This window comes from Eschrichtius robustus, chromosome 2, assembly GCF_028021215.1.
Source record: "Eschrichtius robustus isolate mEscRob2 chromosome 2, mEscRob2.pri, whole genome shotgun sequence".
Lineage (NCBI taxonomy): Eukaryota > Metazoa > Chordata > Mammalia > Artiodactyla > Eschrichtiidae > Eschrichtius > Eschrichtius robustus.
The window spans coordinates 172,204,742-172,230,962 of NC_090825.1; the positions used below are offsets into that span (position 1 = coordinate 172,204,742).

The following is a 26,221-nucleotide window of genomic DNA, read 5'->3' on the forward strand; positions in this document are numbered from 1 at the left end:
GGATCTAGGATATATAGGAGTTTTTGCATCAAAGACCAGGTAGTCGGAACATCAAAAGATGATTGTTAATTAAAGAAAACCAGCTATATCAAGTTAAGGAATTTAGCACTTTTCTATGTATGGGAAGATGCAAGAGTCTGGGCTCACTGAAGTCGTTCCTTTGATAGGCACCTCAGCTATCTAGGGCCAGTATCCTGGGCTTTCTCATCCTGAGTCTCCTCAGGGTGCATCATTGCGGGGGTGGGGGTGTGGTGTGGTGTGGTGTGCTGTGGCTGATGGCTTGATGGTGGGCATCCTGTTTCTATTCTGAGTTCCCTCCGGGGTCACCATCTGGGGGCTGTAATGTGATGGCTTGATGGCTACAACATCCTTTGTTTATTGATATGGCAGGCAATATTTTTCATTCACAGAACAGTAAGGAAGACTTTATTCAGGACTATTGCAATAGGCGGATTACAAAAGGGGAAAGCATTGGGCTCAGCTCTGAATGCAGCAAAGACAGCTGGGGATTGACAGCCAAAGACCAGAGTGAGGAGGTCCATGGAGACATCGAGGGTAGGGGGATTCTTGCTAAAGAGAGGCCAAGGATGAATACATCAATGGTGGGGAATGAGAAACTTGATCAGATATCAAGGGTTGGGGGATAACTTAGAAGGATTCTTTGCTCAGACTGGACTGTGCAGGCCAAAGACAGGACTGCGGCCAAGGTTGAGGAGTAGTCGAGAAGAGGGTTCAGAAGACTACAGTTTGGTCAAGGAGAGAGTCTGCCACCTCTCTGGACCTCAGTTTCTTTCTCTGAGAAATGGGGATAAGAGTCCCCAGAGGACTGCTGCTAGCATCAAATGAGATAACGCGTGTCAAACGCTCAGCGCATAGCCTTTTCTGTAAAAGGGCAGCGACCTGCTGTGTAGGCGTCAGAACTCGGATCAGGTGGGACGTCCAAGCTGCTACCTTGAGAGCAAGGGGCCCTCAGAGGACAGGGCTACGGGTGATCAAAAAAGGGATGTGAGCTGGTGGGCCGGAAATGCCTCCCGTAGAGGAAGGGGGTCTCAGGCCGCGAAGCAGGGCTGGCCAGGCAGACAGGGACGAAAGGCAGGACAGATGTAGGGCCATATGGCAGGGGAGTTGGAGGACTGAAAGACTGCCGAGCTGAGGACCTGGGCTTGCACCAAGGTCAGGCCCGGAAGCCTGACTTAAGCCCACCGCCCGCGTGGGTAATGGAAGTCGCAGTGGCGCAGGAAGACCTCACACGCCCGCCCGCTGCTGAGCGAAACATGAAGCCGGGACCAATGGGAATGCCGCCGTAGCAGCGAGGGGGCGGAACAGAGCGGTCGCCAATGAGTGTGCCCGTTTCAGGCAGCCAATGGGAGGCGGTGTCCCAGCGGCGATCAAGCGGCGGCTGTCCCTGGCGGCTGGGCTGGGCTGGGCGGGGTCCCAGGTTGGAGCCGGAGTTCCCCGGAAACGGTGAGTCTGGAGTGGGGCGGGAGGGGGCGCGTCCGGAGGTCATCAAGAAGGATGCGGCCGGCGGGACTGCCCTTTGCAGGAGGTCGGTAGAAGCCCCCACGCTGCCTTGGGACTGATTGATGCCCGGTGGGTACACGTCGCGGTTCCCGCCCCTGCCAGCAGGGTTTGGAGATTTCTGTTGGGGGGCGGGGGCTGCGGACCTCACCCAGACCTCATCTTCAAAGCTGGGTCTGGGCCCAGTGGGGACGAGGAAGGAGGAGATGGACACCTGCAAAACCCCATCCCCACGATCTTATCTCGGACGTTAATAAGATAATAATAGCGAACATTTATCAAGCACTTATTGCACGCCAGGCCCGGTGCGGAGCCCTTTCCCTGTCTCACCTCACTGAATCCTCCCAACAACCCTTTGAGAGAGAGACTGTTTTATGCCCATTTTCTAAATGAGGAAACAGGCTCGGAGAGGAGTTGATTCTTGACGACTCCGACGTTGTCCTATTACAACCTTCTCTTTTCCCCCATCACTGTCTTAAATCAGTAACATCGGTCGAATCGCTGACAGCCCCTCCCTGCAAATACTGGAGACCTCAGGAGGCCTGAGCCCTGGGCCTGACTCTAGAAAAGTTCCAGATTGTTGGGGAAAGCGCTGAACACAGCCCCTCCTCCGCTCAGGGAGCCAGCAGGGACTGGGGTCGCTGGTGGGGGTAGATGTGGTATGCAGGAATCTCGGCTTGAAAGAGAAAAAGGATTATGATGATAAAACCAATAATGACTTCATTATTGTTTTTATCATATTTGTTATTTTTTCATGCCTGTAGCAAGGTACTGAACATGTGATGTGCAGAATTGTGTTGAAACGTCACAACCTAATTGATCTACAACTCTAGTTTAAAAAAAAAAAGGATGTAGAAAAAATAACCGTAATACAATAATCTGTTTTAGTTACACAATATAAAAAACATGTAAAGTGTAACAGCAGTAATCAAAATATGAGGTGGAGGAGAATGAAAAGTATAATGTTTACCAGTCCTATCGAAGTGAAGCTGTTATTAGCTTAAAATAGGGTGTTACAAGTGTAAGGTATGTTATGTAAGGCTCATAAAATGTCTTAAACTTATAACATTAAACTTAGGGTAACCACAAAGGAAAAATCTTATAGTAATTACATCCAAACACAAAGAAAGACAGCAGGATAAGAAACAAGGAACAATGGATCTACAAAACAACCAGAAAATAACAAAATGGCAATAGTAAGTCCTTACCTATCTGTAATATGGTGACAGTGGTGCGTAATTCACTTACAACTCTAGTTTAAAAGTTAAAAAAAAAAAAAAGAATGTAGAAACTTCACAACCATCTCTTCAGGGCAACACTCTCAGCATCTCCATTTTCCAGATGGGGAAACTGAGGCCCAGCATGGCTAAGTGACTCATCTGAGTCGACACAGGATTCACCCCCAGGTCTGTCTGGCCACCCCTGTCCGCCTGGTTATTTTGGAAAGGTGGGTTCAGAGCAGATTTTTTAAAAAAAATTTTATTGGACAGAGCAGATTTTTATATTGGTGAATTCGTCCAATAAAGGGGTTTGGTGGTGTTATTGTTCATGACTGATCTGGTAGATGGGGACACATACCCCAACTCCATCAAACGGTTGTGGAAACTGGGGCTCAGGAAGGGGAATTGGGTGCCTAAGTTTGCACAGCGAGCAGGGGTCCAGAATCTTCCCCCCAAGCCTCAGTCTGGATGGTTGGAAGGTTGAGGTGCTCAAAGGGGCCTCCAGGCTGAGGCCTGGGGCTGACAGGATGTTCCTTCCCAGGGAAGCCAGCTGTCAAGAGCATGCCTCTGTGCCAATGGGGGGCCACCACCCGGGGCAGAAAGCCCGATGGGGATGGAGCTCAGCCCATGGCCACCAGAGGAGGCCTGAAGGTGCTTCTGCACTGGGCCGGCCCCGGTGGCGGGGAGCCCTGGGTCACCTTCAGCGAGGCCACACTGACTGCGGAGGAGGTCTGCATCCACATTGCACACAAAGTCGGTGAGTCCCGGGCATCAGCCCCATGGCAGGGTGGAGGTGCTGGCAGCCGCTGGGCCTCATCCATCCAGTCGTCTGTCCATTCATTCAGTGGACATTGAGTGAGCACCTAGTGTGTGCCAGCCCCCAGTTACTACATTTGTAGAGCTGATATTCTAATAGGGATCAACAAGAAACACAATAAATAAGAAAACTGTATGAGGCCAGAGATCATGGGAAAAGATTTAAAACTTGAGGAGATAAGGGACTGAGCCACAGGTATAGCTTGGGGAAGATGGCGCCAGGCAGCGGTAACAGCAAGTGCAAAGGCCCTGAGGTGGGAACTTGCCAGCAACAGCGAGGAGGCCGGTGTGGCTGTAGCCGAGTGAGTGAAGGGGAGACAGGAATAGGTGAGGGCAAGCAGGTGATGGCACAGGTTGTACAGGGCCTCTTGGGCCTCAGGGAGGACTTTGGATTTTACTCCAAGTGAGATGGGAGCCACAGAGGACTGTGAGTGAAGAAGGAATGTAATTGGACGCAAGTGTCACAGATGATCTCTGGCTGCTGTAGGGGGAGCAGACTGTGGTGGGTGAGGGCGGGAGTAAGGGCCTCCAAGTAGGAGGTGATGGGGCAGAAGTCAGCCAGGTTCAGATCTTACAGTGTTTTAAACCCCAGAGGGAGGAGTTTAGGGCTTAAAGTTTTCCCCAGGAACAGTAGTGAAGCATGGAATGGTTGAGAGAGCCTGCAGCAGATGTGCTTCAAAGTTAATTTCTCCTGCCGGAGGAGGAGAAGGTCTCTCCAAGGGGACTTTGCTTACATACCCTTTCCTCCAGGACGTCCTCTCAAACCCCCTGTCCCACAACTGGATGGGGGCCTTCTGGTAGATTTCTATAACACCTTGTACTTTCCCATCAATGGCAGATTCTTAAAGAAGTACTGGTTTGCTGGGTGGTGTGAAACATGCCTGGCCAAGGACCCAGAGAACCTGATCTTTTTGAGGAAGCAAAAGATCTTAAGAGTAACTGGAGCATAGTTTTCAAGAATTTGGAAGAGGAAGTAGGAATTGAAAGCAGAGCATAATTGTCTGGGTCCAGGTCATGGTTATTCAGTGCTGAGGGGGTTGGGCTTTCTCAGGGGGCAAAGGGGAGCGATGGAAGTTTTAAGCCAGAGAGTGAAACAGATTGGTTCTTTAGGAAGTTGTCTCATAGGAAGGCATGCTCCTTCTTTGGGGGGCAGTACACTTGGATGCAATGATTCTTTTCCTTTCTTTTATTTTTTTTGGCCGCGCCATGCGGCTTGTGGAATCTTAGTTCCCTGACTAGGGATTGAATCCGGGCCCTCGGCAGTGAAAGCACCAAGTACTAACCACTGGACCACAAGGGAATTCCCGGATGCAATGATTTTGGAGAGCAATTTGGCATCGTCTAACATGGTTGAAATGTACATTCCTTGAGGGCACACAGTTCCACTCCTAGATATGCACTCTACAGACACTCAGCTCATGTGTTCCAGGAGATGTACACAGGAATGTTCAGAGTGGCCTCATTTATCTTAGTGAAAACAGGAGACCATCTCAAAGTCTCTGTATAGGAGAATGCACAAATCAGTTGCAGTATGGTTGAACACTGGAATACTATACAGCCAGGAAAAAGGAACTTAACCAAAGTTACACATATCACGTGTGAAGCTTAAAACCTATCGTAGCATGAAAAAGCAAATTGCAGCAAATGGTATAATACTGCATTGAATTTATAACATTCAAAGCTAGGTGATAGAGAATATGAAAATGATAAACTTTAGTTCAGGAGTATGGTTACCTCTTTGTGGGAGGGGAGAGGAGGTGGATGTAGGTGGGGGCTTCAGTTGTACTTGCCAGGTTTTATTCTTTTTCTTGTGGCTGGTACTTAGGTGATTATAAATTATTCTGAAGGACTTCCCTGGTGGTCCAGTGGGTAAGACTCTGTGCTCCCAATGCAGGGGGCCCGGGTTTGATCCCTGGTTGGGGAACTAGATCCTGCATGCATGCTGCAACTAAGGAGTCTGCATGCCACAACTAAAGATCCTTCATGCCGCAACTAAGACCCGGCACAGCCAAAACAAAGAAAGAAAGAAAGAAAAAAAAAATTTTAAATTAAAAATAAAAAAATAAAAATAAGTAAATAATTCTGAACTATTTTAGATACAATTTTTAAGTGATGTGTATAAAAAATAGATGCTTGGGCAGCCAGTGTGGGGAATGACAGTAAGTTTGGAGGCTGAACTAGGGCTGAGTTTTGGATTTGAAGGAAGTGGGTAGATTCCAGAGAGATGAAGGATGCAGAAAGAACAGGACTTGTGACCAATCTGATGTGGAGGGGGTGGGATGAGTTGAGGACAAGGATGAAGTCCGGCAGAGAGGGGGCAGGTTTGGGGACCTCAGATGAGATCTGTTTGGAACAAGGCACATCTCAGGGGGCCCGAGATGTCTAGAGGAAGACAGCCAAGGGGTAGTTGGATATTTCTCTGGGTCTGGAGTTCAGAGAGAGACCAGGCAAAGTGCCAGCAGTCTGTAGAGCTGTGTTAGTCAGTCTATGATAGGTTTTGCTGTAGTAACAAGCAGCCCCCCCAATTCTACTGGGTTAAGACAATGACAATTTACCTAAAATCTAATGCAGGTCAGATGGTTCCCCTCTATCTTATAGCTTCACCACTAGGCATAAGGGGTTTCCAACATTCCTGGGGCAGCGAAGATGGCAGGAAAGTTTATTTCTGGGCCTGGAAAAATGTACATCCCTTATGCCCACATCCCACTGGCCAAAAACCAGCCCAGTGCCTCCATCCTAGTTGCAAGGGAGGCTGGGAAATGTAGTTTTCCTGTGAGGCCACAGGATGGTTTACATATTGCATTGTCTTCTGTTGGCAAGGCAGGAGGCCCAGGGAGGGATTGTGAAGGGAGACAGTGGGTCTGGGGGTCCACAGGGCTAACAGCAGCAGGCACTGACTCCTGACTCATTTCTCCCCTGTCCAGGCATCACTCCACCCTGCTTCAATCTTTTTGCCCTCTTCGATGTCCAGGCCCAGGTCTGGCTGCCTCCAAACCACGTCCTGGATATGTCCAGAGACTCGAGCCTGATGCTGCACTTCCGCATGAGGTGGGTGAAGTCCCCTTGGAAGGCTTTCGTTCTGTCCCCTCCCTCCCCTGTCCCCACCTTCCTGGACCTGGTCTGAATCTGTGCTAAACCCCAGCTGTGCCCCCTCCCTTCCTGCAGGTTTTATTTCCGGAACTGGCATGGCATGCATCCCCAGGAGCCGGCTGTGTACCGCTGCGGTCCCCCAGGGTCCGAGCCTTCCTCAGAACAGGCAGAGCAGGGGGTGCAACTCCTGGACCCTGCCTCCTTTGAGTACCTCTTTGAGCAGGTGTGAGCAGGGCTGGGGAGGTGAGACTGTTTGTGCGGGAGGTTGCAAATGAGGAGTCCTCACTTCCCTCCCAATTTGCTATAGCTAGTAGGTTTCAACTCATGCCATCTGGGATCCTTTGGCTGCCTGAACCAAAGGGTTTTGAGACTCTTAGGGTTGTAGGGATAAGAGTGCTGTGATCGATTAGTGATGTCTGCCACAGGCATAGGGTTGGGCAGAGGAGGCATACATGTGGGATCCTTCCCTTCCCCAAAGTGACCAGAAGCTGGGGAGTGAACAGGTTCTCATGCCTCCCTTTCTGCCTGATTCCCCATCCCCAGGGCAAGCATGAGTTTGTAAATGACGTGGCATCGCTGTGGGAGCTGTCAAGCGAGGAGGAGATCCACCACTTTCAGAACGAGAGCCTGGGCATGGCCTTTCTGCACCTCTGCCACCTCGCTCTCTGCCATGGTGTCCCCCTTGAGAAGGTGGCCAAGAAGATAAGGTATCTGAGAATGAGGCGGGAACACTGCATAGGTGGGTAGACATGCCCAGGCATCTGGTGGCCAGGGTAGACCTTGCATACTGTCATGCCTTCATTCATTCAACAAACATTTATCGAGCGCCTACTGTATGCTTGTACTAGTTGTTTGTTTTTCTTCCGGCTGTGCTTAGCGTCTTGTAGGATCTTAGTTCCCCGACCAGGGATTGAACCCAGGGCCCTGGCAGTGAAAGCACTGAGTCCTAACCACTGGACCGCCAGGGAAGTCCCTGGTACTAGTTTTGGGTGTTGGGGACACAACAGCCAACAGGACAGACAAAAATCCCTGCCCTCCTGGAGGTCACATCTGATGAAGGAGACAGGCAATAAACAAAATACAAAAATAAAATGTATAGTGTTTTAGACGATGATAAGTGCAATGGGGAAAAATTAAGCAGGAAAAGAGGAAGAAGCGGTGTGTCAGGGAATGAGGGGCGTATAATTTAAAACTGGGTCATCTTAAGAACCTGCTGTATAAAAAATAAATAAAATTAAATTAAAAAGAAAAACAAACTGGGTCATCAGGGAATTCCTCACTGAGAAGGTGACATTCAAATTCAAAAATCTGAAGGAAGTGAAGGAGGGAGCCAGGTGGGTATTTGGGAGAAGAGAATTCTCCACAGAAGGATCAGCCAGTGCAAAGGCCCTAAGATTGTACCATGCTTGATATATGGTGGAGGAAGTGTGGCTGGAGCAGGGTGAGCTTGGAGGACTCCCTAGAATTCAAGGGAAAAAAGGAGGCAGGAGTCTGGAGAGCTGCTAGCCTCCACTGCAGTGAGAGCTGGGGCAATCAGGGCACACTGCCTGGAGGAGGCAGCAAGAGAAATGGGTCTTTCAGGACCTGCAGTTCTTTTTCGGCTGCGCCACACAGCTTATGGGATCTTCGTTCCCCAACCAGGGACTGAACCCACGCCGAGTCCTAACCACTGGACCGCCAGGGAATTTCCCAGGACTTGCAGTTCTTAAAGCACATATTTTTCAATCCCTGTCGTGTTATCCCTGGAGGACTAAGGCTGTGACAGTGAAGCCCAGGACGCTGGGAAGCCCAGAGGAGGGACCCTATCCAGCCTGGAGATCAGAGGATTCTCCTGGGGGGAGGTGATTTCTGCTAAGATCTGAAGGTTGAGTTGGCTTTATCCAGATGTGGATTGCTTTGGCCAAGCATTCGAGGGAGAGGGAACAGCATATACAAAGGCCCAGAGGCAGGAGGTGGCAAAGGCCCATTTCCAGGGGAACTGAACTCGGAATGTGATTGCCCAAGTGCAGGAGACGGCCAGGCACTAGTCAGGGAACCTTTTTCCCTGAGGGCACTAGGGAGCCCTGGAAAGCTTGGAAGTGGGGGCAGAAGGCAGCTAGAACCTTGACCTTTAGGATCTTTCTATTCAAAGGTTGGAAGAGGTGGCTTGGGACATGGAGGGTGAGGCTTGGAAATCTGTTATCTGAGTGGGCTATGCTGGTGCGCAGGTGCAGGGCAGGAGAAGGGGTGAAGGGTATGGCTTTGTGAAGAGCAGAGTGGCTTCCCAGAGCTGTGCCTTTTATTGATAATCATATTAATGATCAAAACAATAGCGACTTCTCCAATAATAATAATAGCCAGCACTCACATAGTCCTTATTTTATGCCAGTCAATAGTCCTGATTCTCTCATCAGCCCTAGAAGTGGGCACTGTTTGATCCCATTTTACAGATGAAAAGACAGAGCCCTTTAGAGCTTAAGGAAGTTGCCCAAGAGCTGGGATTTCCGACCCATAGTCTCTTCCAAAGTCCTGGGCCCTGGGCCCAGACACCACCTGGCCTCCCTGTGCTGGCCCTTTATAGCATTCTCTTTCCACCTTCATGACAGCCTGCCTGTTTTTTTATTGTTTGTGTTTTTTTTTCAGTTTTAATATTTTTTATCTTTATTTTTAAAATTTTTGGCTGCGCTGGGTCTTCGTTGCTGCGTGCGGGCTTTCTCTAGTTGTGGCGAGCCGGGGCTACTCTTCGGTGAGGTGTGCGGGCTTCTCATTGTGGTGGCTTCTCTTGTTGCAGAGCACGGGCTCTAGGCACGTGGGCTTCAGTACTTGTGGTGCATGGGCTCAGTAGTTGTGGCTTGCGGGCTCCAGACGCGCAGGCTCAGTAGTTGTGGCGCACAGGCTTAGTTGCTCTGAGGCATGTGGGATCTTCCTGGACCAGGGCTCGAACCTGTGTCCCCTGCATTGGCAGGCAGATTCTTAAGCAGTGCGATACCAGGGAAGCCCCCCCTAATATTTTTTAAATTGAAATATAGCTGATTTACAATGTTGTGTTAATTTCTGCTATACAGCAAAGTGATTCAGTTATACATATATGTACATTCTTGTTTTTTTCATCCTCTTTTCCATTATGGTTTATCATAGGACATTGAATATGGTTCTCTGTGCTATACAGTAGGACCTTGTTGTTTATCCATTCTATGCATAAAAGCTTACATCTGCTAACCCCAGCCTCCCACTCCATCTGTCCCCCAACCTCCTCCCCCTTGGCAACCACCAGTCTGTTCTCTATGTCTGTGATTCTGTTTCTGTTTCTTAGATAGGTTCATTTGTGCCGTATTTTAGATTCCACATATAAGTGCTATCATGTGGTGTTTGTCTTTCTCCTTCTGACTGACTTCACTCAGTATGACAATCTCTAGTTGCATCCGTGTTGCTGCAGATGGCATTATTTCATTCTTTTTTTATGGCTGAGTAGTATTCCACTGTATATATGTACCACATCTTCTTTATCCATTCATCTGTCGATGGACATTTAGGTTGCAGCCTGTCTGTTTTTCTAGACGAGGCAGCTGAGGTTCAGAGAGATTCAGCCACTTGCCCCACGTCACCCAGCTAGGCCTGCAATCCCGGCCCCTGACTGGACCCTCCTGGTCGTCCCCACAGCTTCAAGGACTGCATCCCACGCTCCTTCCGGCAGCAGATCCGGCAGCACAACGCTCTGACGCGGCTGCGCCTGCGAAGCATCTTCCGCAAGTTCCTGCGGGCCTTCCAGCCGGGCTGCCTCTCGCGCCAGGTTGTCATGGTGAAGTACCTGGCCACACTCGAGCGGCTGGCGCCCCGCTTCGGCACAGAGCGCGTGCCCGTGTGCCACCTAGAGCTACTGGCCCAGGCCGAGGGGGAGCCCTGCTACATCCGGGTTGGCGGACAGGCCCCTGCCGACCCCGGGCCCGAGTCTGCCGCCGGACCCCCCACCCACGAGGTGCTGGTGTCGGGCACTGACGGCATCCGGTGGCGGCTGGTGCAGGCAGAGGTGAGCGGGGCGCCTCTTCCATCCGGCAGTCCAGGGCAGCTGGGGGTGGCGCGCTCTTGCTCAGCCTTGGCCTTGTCCTCTGAAGGTGGTTTTCCCCCACGTGCCTCCGGGGTGTGTCAGTCTGTGCCTGGGGGTCTGTTTCTTTTTTTGTTTTGTTTTGGTTTTTTGTTTCGTTCTTTTTGGTCACGTGGCGTGTCACGTGGGATCTTAGTTCCCCGACCAGGGATCTAACCCGTGCCCCTTGCATTGGAAGAGTGGAGTCTTAACCACTGGACTGCCAGCGAAGTCCCTGGGGGTCTGTTTCTTGGGGAGTGTCCTCTGTCTGCCTGCCCCGCTGGGGACCTGATTTTTAGGGTCTGGCATCTGGGGCCGAGAGGGTGAGGAGCCTCCATCCTACTCTGCCCGAAGTTCCCGTTTCTGGCGTGTGTATCTCTCTGGGTGGGTCTCCTGTCCAGCCCGTGACACTGGGATTCACGGGGGGGATGCCTGGTCCCTCCAGCTCCCGCCTCTCCCCTGGGGGAAAGTGCAGCGGGACTAAAACAGGCACTGCCCTGCTCCATTCACCTGCCCCACGTGCTGGTTTCCAGGGTCCCAGTGATGGTGGACCTGCCCCACGTGCTGGTTTCCAGGGTCCCAGTGATGGTGGACCTGCCCCACGTGCTGGTTTCCAGGGTCCCAGTGATGGTGGACCTGCCCCACGTGCTGCTTTCCAGGGTCCCAGTGATGGTGGTGGTGGTGGCGGCAGAAGGATGCCCCATGCCGGCCCATCTGGGAAGAAAGTCAAGGCCCAGCAGGTGGGCAACCAGCCAGTGGACGGGCCTCAGGAGGCCCCATGGGCCTACTTCTGCGACTTCCGGGACATCACCCACGTGGTGCTGAAAGAACGCCGCGTCAGCATTCATTGTCAGGACAACAAGTGCCTGGTGGGGCCCGGGGCTGGGGGCCGGGCTGGCCGTGGGGGGCAGGGTTGGGGAGCGGTGGGAGCCTCTGGCCTGTGACATCTGCCTGATGTTGTCCTCCCCGCCGCCGCCGCCCCCCCTGGCCTGCAGGATCTGACCCTGCCTTCCCGGGCTGCGGCCCTGTCCTTGGTGTCACTGGTGGATGGCTACTTCCGCCTGACGGCCGACTCGAGCCACTACCTATGCCATGAGGTGGCTCCTCCACGGCTGGTGATGAGTATCCAGGACGGTATCCACGGACCCCTGCTGTGAGTGCCGGGGGGGGGGGGCGGGGGGGGGGGAAGCGTGGGTGGGCTGCGTGGTGGTGACTGTGAACTGGGCAGCGAGCTCTAGGGACCGTGGGGTTTGAACGAGGTGTGCGCATGTCGGTGTCTTAGCGTGTGCATTTGTGTCTTAGGGTGTGAAGGCCTGTGTGTTCACCCATGTGTATAAGTGTACATGTGTGTGCAACCATTCATGTCGCAGTGTGTACGTCAGTGTGTGTGTGTGCCTGTGTGTGCATGTGAGTGTGGGTGGGTGTGCATGCACGTGTGTGAGAGCATTCGTGTCTAGTGTGCACATGCATGTGTCTGTATGTGCGTGCACGTACACGTGCAAGGATTTCCTCATACTGCATTGTGATGCGTTCACGTCAGTGGGTGCTCACGTGGGTGCACGTGCGACGCGTGCATGTGTGCAACCAGGGGTTATGGGGGGAGAAAGGGCACCTGTAATGGCATGGACAGCATGTCATGCTGAGAGTGCCTGGGTTTGGGACTGTCACCGTGCATGTCTGCACGTTTAACAGCCCGTTTGGCATGCAGCTGTGTCACTACTCTGGTGAGTGCGTTTTGTTTGGTTTTGTTGTTGTTGTTGGTTTGGCTGCGCCACGTGGCATGCGGGATCTTAGTTCCCCGGCCAGTGATGGAACCTGTGCCCCCTGCAGTGGAATCGCGGAGTCTTAACCACTGGACCACCAGGGAAGTCCTCCAACTGCGTTTTAAATTGTCAGTGTGTGTTTTTGCACGTGACAGGACTGGTGAGTTTTGCTGGGCTATGCGTTGTCCAAACGCTGGTGGCTGTTCAGATATACGTGTGGGTGTTTACACCCCTGCAGGCATGTGTCTGTCCTGGTACTTGTGGATCGCTGTCTGAGCACTCCTGCTTGGACGTGTGGGGCTGAGAATGTGAAGTGTCAGGGCTTATGTGGTCATCAGGTGTGTGTGGCCATCCTGTATGCTGCCGGGTTGGGGTTTGTTACTATCAGCTTGTCTGGTCATTGGCCCTGTGCCTGGGTGTCCCCCGTCCTACCTGTGACACTGGGACTGGCCCCTGGGTCAGTCTAAGAGGTCTCACCCTTCCAAGCCTAGTCTCTACACCAGAGGAGGGTGAAGTGGTCGTTTCATCTCTCAAGGGCTGTGGCCGTACGGGGTCTATGGGCCATGTCAGCGTGTGTCTTAGTCCATTCGGGCTGCTGTAACAGAATGCCAATGACTGGGTGGCTTAGAAACCACAGACACTTATTTCTCACAGTTCTGGAGGCTAGAAGTCCAAGTTCGAGGTGCTGGCAGATCCAGTGTCTGGTGAGAGCCCCATCTCCTGTTACATGACCGAAGTTCAGTCTTCTGGCTGTGTCCTCATGTGGTGGAAGGGGTGAGCCAGATCTCTGGGGTCCATTTTATTTTATGTATTTATTTATTTAATTTAATTTATTTATTTAATTTATTTTTTGGCTGCGTTGGGTCTTCGTTGCGGTGCCCGGGCTTCTCACCGCGGTGGCTTCTCTTGTTGCGGAGCATGGGCTCTAGGCACATGGGCTTCAGTAGTTGTGGTGCTCAGGCTTCAGTAGTTGTGGCTCGTGGGCTCTAGAGTGCAGGCTCAGTAGTTGTGGCACATGGGCTTCGTTGTTCTGCGGCATGTGGGATCTTCCTGGACCAGGGCTCGAACCCGTGCCCCCTGCATTGGCAGGCGGATTCTTAACCACTTCGCCACCAGGGGAGTCCCTGGGGTCCATTTTATAAGTCACTAATCCCATTCGTGAGGGCTCCACGCTCATGACTTAATCACCTCCCCAAGACCCACCTCCTAATGTCATCACCTTGGTCGGGGGTTAGGGCTTCAACATAGGAATTTTGGGGGGACACAGACATTCAGTCTATGGCACCACGTATGTAACTGTCAGAGTCTGTGTGGCTGTGTCACCTTGTGGTGCCTGTTTGTGCTTATGACAGTTGTCACCTCTGGGTCTGGGATGCCAGTGCCCCTGTGCTGTTATGTTACACAGCGGCTGTGTCTGTGATCTTTCATACTTTTTTTTTCTTTTTTTTTTACGGCCGCACTGCGCGGCATGTGGCTTCTTAGTTCCCCGACCAGGGATTGAACCTGCACCCCCTGCAGTGGAAGCGTGGAGTCCTAACCACTGGACCACCAGGGAAGTCCTCTGTCTGTGATCTTTTCCTTTCGGTGTGTGACAGACTGTGCATTGTGCGTCACCCTGGGAGTGGCAGTGTCTATGGCTGGGTGTGTGCCCATTTGGTATCTGATGGCTGTTTCCTGTGTGTGTGTGTGTGTGTGTGTGTGTGTGTATGTGTGTGTGTGATCTTGTCAGCCACGGTGTCCACAGCTGTTACGCACGAGCGTGTGCCTGTTCCGGTACCTGTGTCTGTGTGTGAGTTTTCATGCATGGGACAGTGTTACATGCGTGTGTGTGTTCAGACACAGTGTCACCACATAAGCTGTGTCTGACATTTATCCCAGCTGGGAGTGTGCCCCGCTGGGCAGGTTTTGTGTGTCCTTGTTGCCAGGTGTGGGCCCAGCAGTGCCCCCAGGTGCCCTGATGGTGCCCCTTTTTCCCCCACCCCCACCCCCACCCAGGGAGCCATTTGTGCTGGCCAAGCTGCAGCCCGGGGATGGCCTCTACCTCATCCACTGGAGCACCAGCCACCTCAACCGCCTCATCCTCACGGTGGCCCAGCGCGACCAGGTGGGCCTGGGGCGGGGGTCCTGGGCTGGGGCTGGGCGTGCTCCCTGCCTGGACCCCTGCTCACCGCCCTCACCCCTGCTGCCACCCGCTCCAGGCACGTGGCGTGAAGGGCTTGCACCTACGGAAGTTCCCCATCGAGCTGCAGGCTGGGACTGTCGCGCTGGAGGGCTGGGACCGGTCCTTCCCCAGCGTGCGCGAGCTGCGGGTTGCCCTGCAGGGCTGCTCCCTGCGGACCGGCGACGACTGCTTTTCCCTGCGCCACTGCTGCCTGCCACGGCCAGGAGGTACCAAGACGGGGGTGCCACGGGGCCGGGGAGGGGGGGCCTCTTCCCTCCGTGCCAGCCCTCAGGGACTGCTTCCATCCCCAGAGATCTCCAACCTCATCGTCACGCGGGGACCTCGGGCCAGCAGCAGGCCGCTCAACCTCAGCCATCTCAGCTTCCACCGGGTCCGCCAGGAAGACATCACCCAGGTGCGTGGCGCAGGGGTGGCCCCTGCGGGCGTGGGGCACCAGGGAGGCCGCCTGGAGCTGTTGTCATGGAGATCTTCCACACCATGTCCCCCCAGCTGTCCCACTTGGGCCAGGGCACGAGGACCAACGTGTATGAGGGCCTCTTGCGAGTGGGGGGCGGAGGCCCCGAGGAGGACAAGGTGGATGGCGGGGACCCCCCCATGCCCGGGGCGGGCTGTGAACAGGAGCTGCGAGTGGTGCTCAAGGTGCTAGATCCCAGTCACCATGACATCGCCCTGGTGAGTGAGCGTGGCCAGGGGATGGGCGGCAGGGTGAAGAGGGTCAGGGTCAGGGCCTGCAGCCCCCTAACCTGTCCCATCCCCACAGGCCTTCTACGAGACAGCCAGCCTCATGAGCCAGGTCTCCCACGTGCACCTGGTCTTCGTGCACGGCATCTACGTGCACGGCTCCGAGAGTGAGTGGGTCCTGCCCCACCCCCAACATACACACACACACCCCGCCCCACTCTGCCCCACTTACAGCCCGACCTCACTTACACTCTTGACCTGCATCCTTATCCCTGACTGCACACTGACCTTTGACCTACACCCCGACCCCTGAACGCACTCCAGTCTGTGCCCATCGACTCTCACCTACAGCCTAAACCCTGTCTACACCATGACCCTTAGCAGCTCCCTGATCCCTGGCTACGCCCCAACCGTCTACCTACACCCCGTCTCCAGACTGCATCCCTAGCTCCATCTACCCCCCAAACACCTCTACAATCCAGCCCCTGTGCATCCTCTGACCCCCTCAATACCGTGACAGCGTGCAGACCCCAGCCTTGTTGGCCACCCCGATCCTCCCAGACCTCAGCCCCTGCTCCTCCCCCACCTCTCCCGCTACTCTGTGTGTACCTCCTTGTACAGGGCGCCCACGGCCAGCCCCCAGACCCACCGACCTCAACGCCATGTGTCCATCTCTCCTGCCTTCCCCCCAACGCTGGCCTACGTGCCGACCCTGCACACCTCTCACTGCACAAGCACCCCCAGCCCTGTGGGATCCCAACCTCCAGCTCCACTCCCTCCGCTCGTCTGCACCCTCCCCCCGGTTCCCCAGCCCCGTCCTGACCTTTGTCACTTACTCGCAGCCTCCTCTCTACCCCAGCCCCACCCTGGACCCAAATGCCACCATTCACCTCGGCCTCACCCTGCACCCACCTCCGCCTGCCCTCTGTACTGCATTCCTCCTCTCCCCAGAGTCGCCCCCAAGCCTCCCCCCGCACCCTTGCCCGACACCTTCCCCACCTACAATCCCAGCCCCCCTGCGTCCTGCCCCCTGGCACCCTGGAGGGTAAGCTGGTGGGCAGCACCTGCAGTGGCTGGGCCTTTGCAGACATCATGGTGACGGAGTATGTGGAGCACGGACCCCTGGACGTGTGGCTGCGGCGGGAGCGGGGCCACGTGCCTCTGGCCTGGAAGCTGGCAGTGGCCCAGCAGCTGGCCAGCGCCCTCAGCTACCTGGTGCGTGGGCTGCGGGCGGGGCCTGCGTGGGCGTGGAGGGCCAGGGCAGCCCCCCACGTTGCGTATGGAGGCCTGAACGCATCCATCCACGCACTAGATCTTCCCATGAGCCTCCTCTGCTCGCGCACCCCCGGTGGCTCCCGTCTCTTCCACCTCCTCCACTTGGTGTCCAAGGCCTTGTGGCAGTCGCCTCTGTCACTCTTGCCATTTGTTCCCCAGCCCTTCCTGGTCCAGTCACCCCAGTTTCCAGAACACCCCCTGTGTGCTGGGCTCTGTCCTAGGCCCTGGGGACCCAACAGAGAACAAAACAGACAAGTTTCTGTCCTTGGGGAGCTGGCATTTTAGTTGGGAGGGACAAACGAGAAATAATAGTTAGTATGTTACATTACATAATATGCCAGAAAGTAGCAAGAACTGTGGGGAAAAAAGCAGAGGTGGAGATGAGGATTTGATACAGTTTGGGGAAGAGGTGACGTCTTAAACAGGTGGGTTGGGGAAGGCCTCACTAAGGTGACCTGGAGGTGACATGGGGTGGGGGGAGAGGCGGGTAGTTGTGAGTGTATCTGGGGGAAGTGCATTCCAGGCAGAGGGGGACAGCCAGTGCAAAGGCCCTGGGGAAGGAGCATGCCTGCCATGGGTTTGAGGACCGCAGTAGGGTCCTCTGGCCTTTTGTCCCTGGCCGAGAGCCTTGGCCACCAGCACTGGGAAAACAGGAAGGACCCACTGGAGACCCAGTGCTGCCTTGTCACTATGACAATGGATTGGCATCTCCATTAATGACCGTGATTGTCTTTTTCACTTGGGCTGTCCCTGGGGGGACCATGTGGGATGGGGTAGGGGTGGGGTCTACAGCCCCCAGTGGCCACGCTCCCTTTCCCCTCCACCCCAGGAAGACAAGAGCCTGGTTCACAGCAACGTGTGTGGCCGGAACATCCTGCTGGCACGGCTGGGGCTGGCGGAGGGCACCAGCCCCTTCATCAAGCTGAGTGACCCCGGCGTGGGCCTGAGCGCCCTCTCCAGGGAGGGTGAGGACGCAGGCAGGGCTGGGCACAGGGACGGGCTTCCCCCACTCCTTTTACCTTGCTGACCTCTGACTCTGGCCCCCAGAACGGGTGGAGCGGATCCCCTGGACAGCCCCTGAGTGCCTGTCCGGTGGAGCCAACAGCCTAAGCACTGCAGCCGACAAGTGGGGCTTTGGTGCCACCCTCCTGGAGATCTGCTTCGATGGGGAGGCCCCCCTGCAGGGCCGCAGCCCCTCAGAGGTATGTCCAGGGGACCCCTGGGCCCTTCCCACAAAGAGGGCTGGCACCGCCAAGGAGTCCAGAGGGTACATTCAGGGTCCAGAGCTGCCTCCCCTCTGGCTGTGCAGCCTCGTCTCCCTGGGGCTCCATCAGGTCACCTGTCAGTTGCAGTGAACTGCAGTCCCAACCTCATAAGGTCGTTATGGCACAAAGCAAATAGATCACATGCTTTAGGCAGGGTGACCAGGGCATCAAGGGGGAGGCACAGGCTGTCGGGAGGAAGGGGACCCAGAGGATGCCCCTGACCCAGCTGAGGGATGGGGCAGGGCTTCCCAGAGGAGGTTTTAATCTAAGTGCAGAAGTAGCACAGTGTCCCAGGCTAGGAAGAGCAGCCTAGGTGGTGGGCGCAGCCTATGCAAAGGCCGGGAGGCTTTGGGGCATTCAGGGAGCTGCAGTATGCAAAAGCGTCCTGGGAGCAGAGGTGCGTGGAAGTCAGGGCAGGAAGGGCCAAGTGTGAGATGCTCCAGCACAGCACGGTCTGCTCTACTTGGGTTCCAATCCTGACTCTGCGGTGGTGGGCAAGTCTGCATCCCATTGCCGAGGCTCAGTGGCCTCATCTGTAAAATGGGAATGACGAGAACAAGGACCTGGCTGGTCCAGCCCTGCCCTGGGGACTTGACTCTGCCTCTTGGGGAAGGGGACTGAGGGTGTACACTGACTCCTTCCGGTCCCCTCTCCAACAGAAAGAGCGCTTCTACCAGAAGCAGCACAAGCTGCCTGAGCCCTCGTGCCCAGAGCTGGCCACACTCACCAGCCAGTGCCTGACCTATGAGCCAGCCCAGCGGCCATCCTTCCGCACCATCCTGCGTGACCTCACTCAGCTGCAGCCCCAAAGTGAGCATGACTCCGGGTCGGGGACCCTGGAGAGGGGGAGGGGCTGGGATCCCTGCTGACTCGGGCATGGTGCACCCAAGTCTCTGTACAGTGGCTTAGGGTGTGTGCTGGTTTCTAATTCACGTAAGTAAGGGGGAGGGGAAGCCTCGAGCTCTCCTTTATGTTTTGCTTGGGGAGAGCCACAGCTTCTTTGGATGAATTAGACCCTGGCAGATTTTTTGGTTATTAATGAAAAGTTTGTGCCCTTTACCCCATCTCAGAACATCCCAGGTTTTGGTTATGTGTGCAGCCAACTCTGTGTTTTGGACAAGAAGTGGAATTTTCCAGCCCTTGCAAAAAAAAAAAAAAGTTTCCTTATCTCTGGGATCAGATGCTGGGGATAGCAGTAGCTGGCTTTCTGTGTCCCCAAGTGTGGACCCTTTTGGGGAAAGGGCTGTGTTCCAGACTCACCCACTGTAGCTCTTGCAGATCTCGTTGATGTCTTGTCTGTGAACCCGGACTCACCGGCGTCAGATCCTACGGTTTTCCACAAGCGCTATTTGAAAAAGATCCGGGATCTGGGTGAGGTAAGGGCGACGAGGCCTGGAGGACCGGGTTGGCGGTGGGGGGGGGGGGGGCGGGGGGGCATGGGCTGCTAGAAGGCCCTGGCCTTAGAGACCCTCAGCTTCAAGGGAGTTCCCGGGGAATTGAAAGGGAGGCCTCGGCCCCAAGGGGACCCATCCACATGGAGTAGGTGGGGCCTTGGATTTTCCAAACAAACCTGCCTGGAGGTGGGGCCTGGGGAGCTGGGGGTGGGGCTGACGCTCCTGCACGCTCCGGCCAGGGTCACTTCGGAAAGGTCAGCCTGTACTGCTATGATCCAACCAATGACGGCACTGGTGAGATGGTGGCCGTGAAGGCCCTCAAGGCAGACTGCGGTCCCCAGCTCCGTACAGGCTGGAGGCGAGAGATCGAAATCTTGCGCACACTCTACCACGAGCACATTGTCAAGTACAAGGGCTGCTGCGAGGACCAAGGTGGGCGGGGCCTAGAGATGTAACAGGGTGGGGCTATGTCTTGGGTGTGGCTTGGTGGGCGGGGCCAGGAGGACCTGGCCAATTAGAGCCTCTCAGTCCCAGGCTGGAGGATGCAGTTTGCAGACACCAAGGTGGGCGAGGCCCGGCTGCCTCCTTTCCATCCTTAGGCGCCCTGCTGGGGCCAGGATGGGTGGGAGTCAGCTCCCTTGCCTGTGGACGGGTTCAGGATGGGTCCGCCCCACCTGAGGACTGGTCCTAGTGTGGATGGATCTTGGTTTTCCCTCCCCACCTTGGGATAGGGGGTGCAGGGTGGGCAGCCTGTGGTCCAGGTCTCTACCACCCTTACGGGCCCCTCCTCTCCGGTGTCAGGCGAGAAGTCGGTACAGCTGGTCATGGAGTACGTGCCCCTGGGCAGCCTCCGAGACTACTTGCCCCGGCACAATGTCGGGCTGGCCCAGCTGCTGCTCTTCTCCCAGCAGATCTGCGAGGTGGGCCTGCCTGCCCCTGCTCCCAGAACCTGCCCCCTTCTTTGGCTTGGCCTGAGCTTCCTATCTACCCCGCCACCCGCCCCTGGGCCTGCTCTCCTCCATCCTTGTCCATTCTGCCGATCACCTGGCCACACCCCCGCTGGCCCGGGCCCCCTCCCCGCTAATGCCCACTGCTGACGTGATTAGGCCCGGCAGGCCGGCTTCTCCCAATTCTCCCGCCCCCTGCCCCAGGGGAGCCCCCCATGTGGCTCCACCTCTGCTGTCCGGCTCTGCTCCTTTTTGCTCTGGCCCCACCCGCCATCCTGCCCGTTCTCGCGCCCGGTCCCCGCCAACTTGACTGTCCCCCAGCCATCCTGGTCACTGCTTCCCAGGCCCGGTCCTGCCCCCGCGCTGATCCTGACTCGCCCCACCCCCAGGGTATGGCCTACCTGCACGCGCAGCACTACGTGCACCGAGACCTGGCCGCACGCAACGTGCTGCTGGACAACAACAGGCTGATCAAGATTGGGGACTTCGGCCTCGCCAAGGCCGTGCCCGAAGGCCACGAGTACTACTGTGTGCGCGAGGATGGGGACAGTCCCGTGTTCTGGTAACCAGCGGGACCCAGCCGGAGGGAGGGGCGCCAGGGTCACCTGGAGCAGACAGGGTGGAGGAGATGGATGCTGGGGTCTCAGACGACAGGGCCTTGGTCAAGTGACACTGCACCCCCTCTTAAGGGTGGGGCCCTAACTGGGGCCACAGGGCTCCTAAGCCTCAGGTAAGGACTCCAGCTTGGTCTGGCCCAAGGCCTGAGTGCCCTTTCTCCCCAGGTATGCCCCGGAGTGCCTGAAGGAGTGTAAGTTCTACTATGCATCCGACGTCTGGTCCTTTGGGGTCACCATGTATGAGCTGCTGACCTACTGTGACTCCACCCAGAGCCCCCCCTCGGTGAGAGCCAGGCCCGCACCCCGACCCCATACTAGAGGAGTTAGCGAGGCATGCATTCAGTTCCCAGCTCCCCCACCCTAGCAAGAGCTTAACCCACCTGAGCCTCACAGTCGCATTCTGTAAAGTGGGCCAGTTACACTGCAGAGGGCTTGGATTGTGACAGAAACCCACTCAAGTCGGAACGGCTTATTCTGCCATTTGCAAACCCCACGGGGACAGTGGGAATGTGGCTTGATCTGGACCTTCAAATGCCATCAGGAATCCCATTTTCTCCATCTCTCAGCTCTGCTCTTCTCCGTGGTAGCATTTTTTTTTTTTCGCCGTGCCACGCGGCATGTGGGATCTTTGTTCCCTGATCAGGGATCGAACCTGTGCCCCCTGCAGTGGAAGCACCGAGTCTGAGTCTTAACCACTCGTAGCATTGCTCAAGCAAGCCTTCCCTCTGTTGTGGCAACAGTGGACTCAGCTGAGGGGAGGAGGGTCTTTCTCTTTCCAACATAATTCAGGACTCTCTGATTGGCCCAGCTTGGCTCACGTGCCCTCCAGGGAGCCACTCACTGTGTAGTCCTTGGCTGAGGGGAGGAGCCTAGAGTATGTTAGGGGTTTATTCCCAAAGCCAATCAGAGTGCCTTTATAGGAGAATTTAAAAAAAAAGGTTTCTGAACAGGCAAAAACAACTTGCTGAGGCTTAATAATAATAGCAAGCACCTAATTCAGACTTACTCTATGAATATTAGTTTATCTAAGTTTCACAATAACCCCAGGTGGTAGATGTTATCACCCATTTTACAGATGAGAGAACTGAGGCCCAGAGAGGCGAAGTCATAAGACCAACGTTATGCAGCTGAGAAGTAGTAGAGATGGCATTAGAACTCCTGCCGTCCGGCTTCAGGCTCTTGACCTCTATCTAGGCAGCCCCGCCTCCTAAAAAGAGCTTGTCCTGTTTCTTCTGTAGAAATTCATCGAGCTCATAGGCCTCACCCAGGGGCAGATGACAGTGCTGAGGCTCACTGAGCTGCTGGAACGAGGGGAGAGGCTGCCACAGCCAGAGAAATGTCCCTGTGAGGTGAGACCCTCCCTTTTCCCCCTGCCCCCACCATCGGACCAGGGAGAGAGCAGAGATCACAGCCTCAGTTTTTCCTTCCCCAGATCTATTGCCTCATGAAGAACTGCTGGAAAGCAGAGGCCTCATTCCGCCCGACCTTCCAGAACCTCATACCCATCCTCAAAACGGTCCACGAGAAATACCAAGGCCAGCCACCCTCAGTGTTCAGTGTCTGCTGAAGCCCGCCAGCAGCTCTGCTTGGGGGATTGGAGCAGACAGTACCCAAAGAGAGGGCCTCCTGCTCCCCACCCTAAGAGGGGCCCAAGAGGAGGTGGTCAGCCTCACTGACTGCCTGTGCCTTACCCCTGTCTGGAGGCCCCACCCCTCTGAACTGACTTTCCTTGTCTTAGTCCGTTTGGGCTGCTATAACAAAACGCCACAGACTGGGTGGCTTATAAACAACAGAAATTTATTTGTCACAGTTCTGGAGGCTGGGAAGTCAAGATCAAGGCACCAGCATGGTTGAATTTTGGCAAAAGCCCTCTTACTGGTTCATAGCCTATGCCTTCTCACTATGTCCCCACAAGGTCCAAGGGGGCAAGGCATCTTTCTGGAGCCTCTTTTACAAGGGCACTAATCACATTCATGAGGGCTCCACCCTCATGACCTATGCACCTCCTAACACCATCACTTTGGGTGTTAGGATTTCAACATAGTGATTTTGAAGGGACAGAAGCATTCAAACCATAGAACCTTCCAAGATCATGAGCCTGACACAGGCTCCTGAGGGACCCAGGACAAGCAAGGAGCTAACCAGGCCCTTGAATCCGATCTTTTTATCTTCCCCCAGCTCTTGCCCTTGGAGCTCACTATCTCCCCTAACTGGTTAAAAACTCATATTTCCTCTGCTAGAGGCATGGTCCTTGGGCCCTTCTTCAGCAAGTGTCCACTCCCCTGGGGACTGCAGCTAGAGCAACTCATTGCAGAAGAAGTCAGATTCAACTATTGAACCTTTGCTCACCTCTAAATCACCAGCCAGCAATTAGACCAATGCCTGGAACACAGAAGACCCTCAAGATATATGTTAAATATATCAACAAAGGACCTGGGGGACCACATCCCATGTAAATAAGATTGCCAGTTTCACCTTTTTCTCGCTGTGTGACCTCAGGCAAGTGGCTTCCCCTCTCTGGGCCTTAGCTCTCAACTATGAACTTGGGATGGTCATGCTTGCTGCCTTGTAGGACTAATGTCAAGAGCTAATGAGGGCTTCCCTGGTGGCGCAATGGTTAAGAATCTGCATGCCAATGCAGGGGACACGGGTTTGATCCCTGGTCCGGGAAGATCCCACATACTGCAGAGCAACTAAGCCCATGCACCACAACTACTGAGCCTGCACTCTAGAGCCTGTGTGCCACAACTACTGAAGCCCGCTCACCTAGAGCCCGTGCTCTGCAACAAGAGAAGCCACGACGATGAGAAGGCCACGCACTGCAACAAAGAGTAGCCCCTGCTCGCTGCAACTAGAGAAAGCCCGCGCACAGCAACAAAGACCCAACACAGCCAAAAATAAAAACAAATTAATTTTTAAAAAAAAGAGCTAATGAGGTCGTATCTGTCAAATGCTTAGCAGAGAGATAGGCAAACAACTGCTCAATAAACATTTGATATTATTGTCAATCTGGTGTTTGCCAACGTGTTTCTGCTTAACAGGTATACTTGAGGTGGGTCTGCCACATTGTGAAAGGCAGTTAGATTTCTTTCCCATGGGATTTTCTAAGACCCTGTGCATTGCAGCTCTCCTGACTGGACAGTTTCACACTATTCTAGTGATATTTGCTTTTTATAACAGTTTTTAAAATTAAATATTCATTATAATTGTAAATCTTCCTTTTTTTTTTTTTTTTTTTTAAGGGTAATATTGCCATAGGCAGTGAAATGTTTCCCTCCTCTGTCCATCAGCCACCACTGTCACCTCCCCGGGAGACAACTAATGTTATCTGGTTTCCTGTTTTGGCTTCCAGAGACATTTTATCCAGATACAAGGAAATCTGTGCACATATTATATTTCCCCAGTTTTCGCAAAAATAATAGTATGTGCTGCTATATAGAGCTCTAGCCAGTATCGTTTCTATTTTTTTCCCACATAATAGGCCTTGGAGGCAAACAGTGTTTTCTCTTTCTATTTTATGGTTGTGCTGTAGCTCATCATTCAAATGTCATCGGCATTTGTTCATGTAATCATTTCTAATCCTTTGCCATACCCAGGCTTCTGCAGTGAGTAACCTTGTGTGCACATGGTTTCACCCACGTTCAAGGGTATCTGTAGGACAAATTCCCAATGGGAATAGCTGCACGATCTAACCTGGTAATTTGGAAAGTCATTGCCACTAGAATATATTTTGATAGTTGATAGGGCAAGTCTCTCATTCTTTTCTCAAAATTATCTTGGCTTGTTCTTGGGCAGCTACTTTTTTTTTTTGCATTCTTTTTTTCAAAAATTATTTTCCAGGACTTACCTGGTGGCACAGTGGTTAAGACTCCACGTTCCCAGTGCAGGGGGCCCAGGTTCGATCCCTGGTCGGGGAACTAGATCCCACACGCCTGCCAAACTGAGAGTTTGCATGACACAACTAAGGAGCCGGCGAGCCACAACTAAGGAGCCCTCCTGCTGCAACTGAGACCCAGTGCAACTCAATAAATAAATATTAAAAAAAAATTATTTTCCGTTATGGTTTATCACAGGATGTTGAATATAGTTTCCTGTGCTATGCGGTAGGACCTTGTTCTCTCTGTTTTATTCTTTTTCTTTTTTCTTTTGTCCTACCCAGTTACATGGAGATTTTCTTGCCCTTTTGGAAGCCTGGTATCTTCTGCCAGTGTTCAGTAGATGTTCTGTGAGAATCCTTGCACATGTCAATTTTTTTTTTTTTTTATTTGGCCGTGCGGCATGCCATGGGGGATCTTAGTTCCCCGACCAGGGATGGAACCCATGCCCCCTGCAGTGGAAGCACAGAGGCTTAACCACGGGACCACAAGGGAAGTCCCTGTAGATGTATTTTTGATGTATCTATGGGAGAAGGTAAGCTCCACGTCCTAGTCCTCCGCCATCTTGATCCAATCTCAGGACCTTGTTGTTTATCCTTGTTGTAAACTCTGTGTAATAGTTTGCATTTGGCAGCTACCTTTTAAAACTTTTATTATGAACAATTTAAAGCATATTCATAACTAAGGAGAATAATGTAATGAACCTACACTTAACCAACAGCCAGCATCAACGGTTTCTAATACCCATGGCCAGTCTCTTTTTTAATAAATGTATTTATTTATTTTTGGCTGCGTTGGGTCTTTGTTGCTGTGTGTGGGCTTCCTCTAGTTGCAGTGAGCGGGGGCTACTCTTCGTTGCGGTGCACGGGCTTCTCATTGCAGTGGCTTCTCTTGTTGAGGAGCACAGGCTGTAGGCGCACGGGCTCAGTAGTTGTGGCTCGAGGGCTCTAGAGCGCAGGCTCAGTAGTTGTGGCGCACGGGCTTAATTGCTCCGTGGCATGTGGGATCTTCCCGGACCAGGGCTTGAACCCATGTCCCCTGCGTTGGCAGGTGGATTCTTAACCACTGCGCCACCAGGGAAACCCCATGGCCAGTCTTGTTTCAACTTAACCCATGCCACTGGATCATTTGGAAGCAAGTCTCAGAAGGCATAGCATTTCTTCTGTAAAAACTTTGATATCTATCTTGAAAGATATTACCACAAACAATAACTACAATGTCATTATCACAACTGGAAAGTTTAAACAATAATTCCTCTATATCATTGTATAATTTAGAGTGTTTTGATTTCCCCAATTGTTTCTTCAATATTTGGTGTTTGTTTGTTTACAGTTTGTTCAAATAAAACTCCAAACAAGGTCCATGCATTGACTTTGGTTGGGGGCAGCTTCCTTTAAGTTCTGGATTCCTCTCCTTCTTTTTCCCCCCTTGCAACATACTTGTTGAAGAAGAGGCTGTTTGTCTTGTAGACTTTACCAGTCTGATGTCATCCTTGTGGCATAGTTTAACACATTCCTC

The 26,221-nt window shown here is 53.6% G+C and overlaps 1 protein-coding gene across 10 annotated transcripts; it reads left to right on the top strand.

Annotated features, from left to right (window-relative positions):
* Positions 1–1,381: 1,381 nt before the first annotated feature.
* Positions 1,382–23,836, top strand: TYK2 (tyrosine kinase 2). Of its 10 annotated transcripts, XM_068537016.1 has the most exons (26): positions 1,474–1,590; positions 2,597–2,714; positions 2,860–2,965; positions 3,280–3,495; positions 6,479–6,602; positions 6,720–6,867; positions 7,188–7,351; positions 10,284–10,650; positions 11,364–11,573; positions 11,700–11,857; positions 14,463–14,571; positions 14,666–14,855; positions 14,940–15,043; positions 15,139–15,321; positions 15,410–15,497; positions 16,418–16,545; positions 17,435–17,570; positions 17,653–17,807; positions 18,530–18,680; positions 19,140–19,246; positions 19,504–19,696; positions 20,066–20,184; positions 20,601–20,773; positions 20,994–21,111; positions 22,067–22,177; positions 22,261–23,836. In XM_068537016.1, the coding sequence occupies exons 4-26, from the start codon at positions 3,300–3,302 to the stop codon at positions 22,393–22,395; spliced, it is 3,567 nt and encodes a 1,188-aa protein (XP_068393117.1). In that variant the 5' UTR covers positions 1,474–1,590; positions 2,597–2,714; positions 2,860–2,965; positions 3,280–3,299; the 3' UTR covers positions 22,396–23,836. The 10 variants fall into 10 exon arrangements, with proteins under 10 accessions (XP_068393116.1, XP_068393120.1, XP_068393122.1 ...); XM_068537015.1 differs by lacking the exons at positions 1,474–1,590; positions 2,597–2,714 and adding an exon at positions 1,382–1,464; XM_068537019.1 differs by lacking the exons at positions 1,474–1,590; positions 2,597–2,714 and adding an exon at positions 1,382–1,464 and having other exon boundaries at positions 2,860–2,924.
* The last annotated feature ends 2,385 nt before the right edge of the window (positions 23,837–26,221 follow it).

Excerpts from the sequence above, each read along its gene's own strand:
- TYK2 (XM_068537011.1), top strand. Across the intron at positions 3,496-6,478 it reads CCACATTGCACACAAAGTCG|GCATCACTCCACCCTGCTTC; the intron begins GTGAGTCCCGGG and ends TCCCCTGTCCAG. Across the intron at positions 15,044-15,138 it reads GCCAGGAAGACATCACCCAG|CTGTCCCACTTGGGCCAGGG; the intron begins GTGCGTGGCGCA and ends ATGTCCCCCCAG.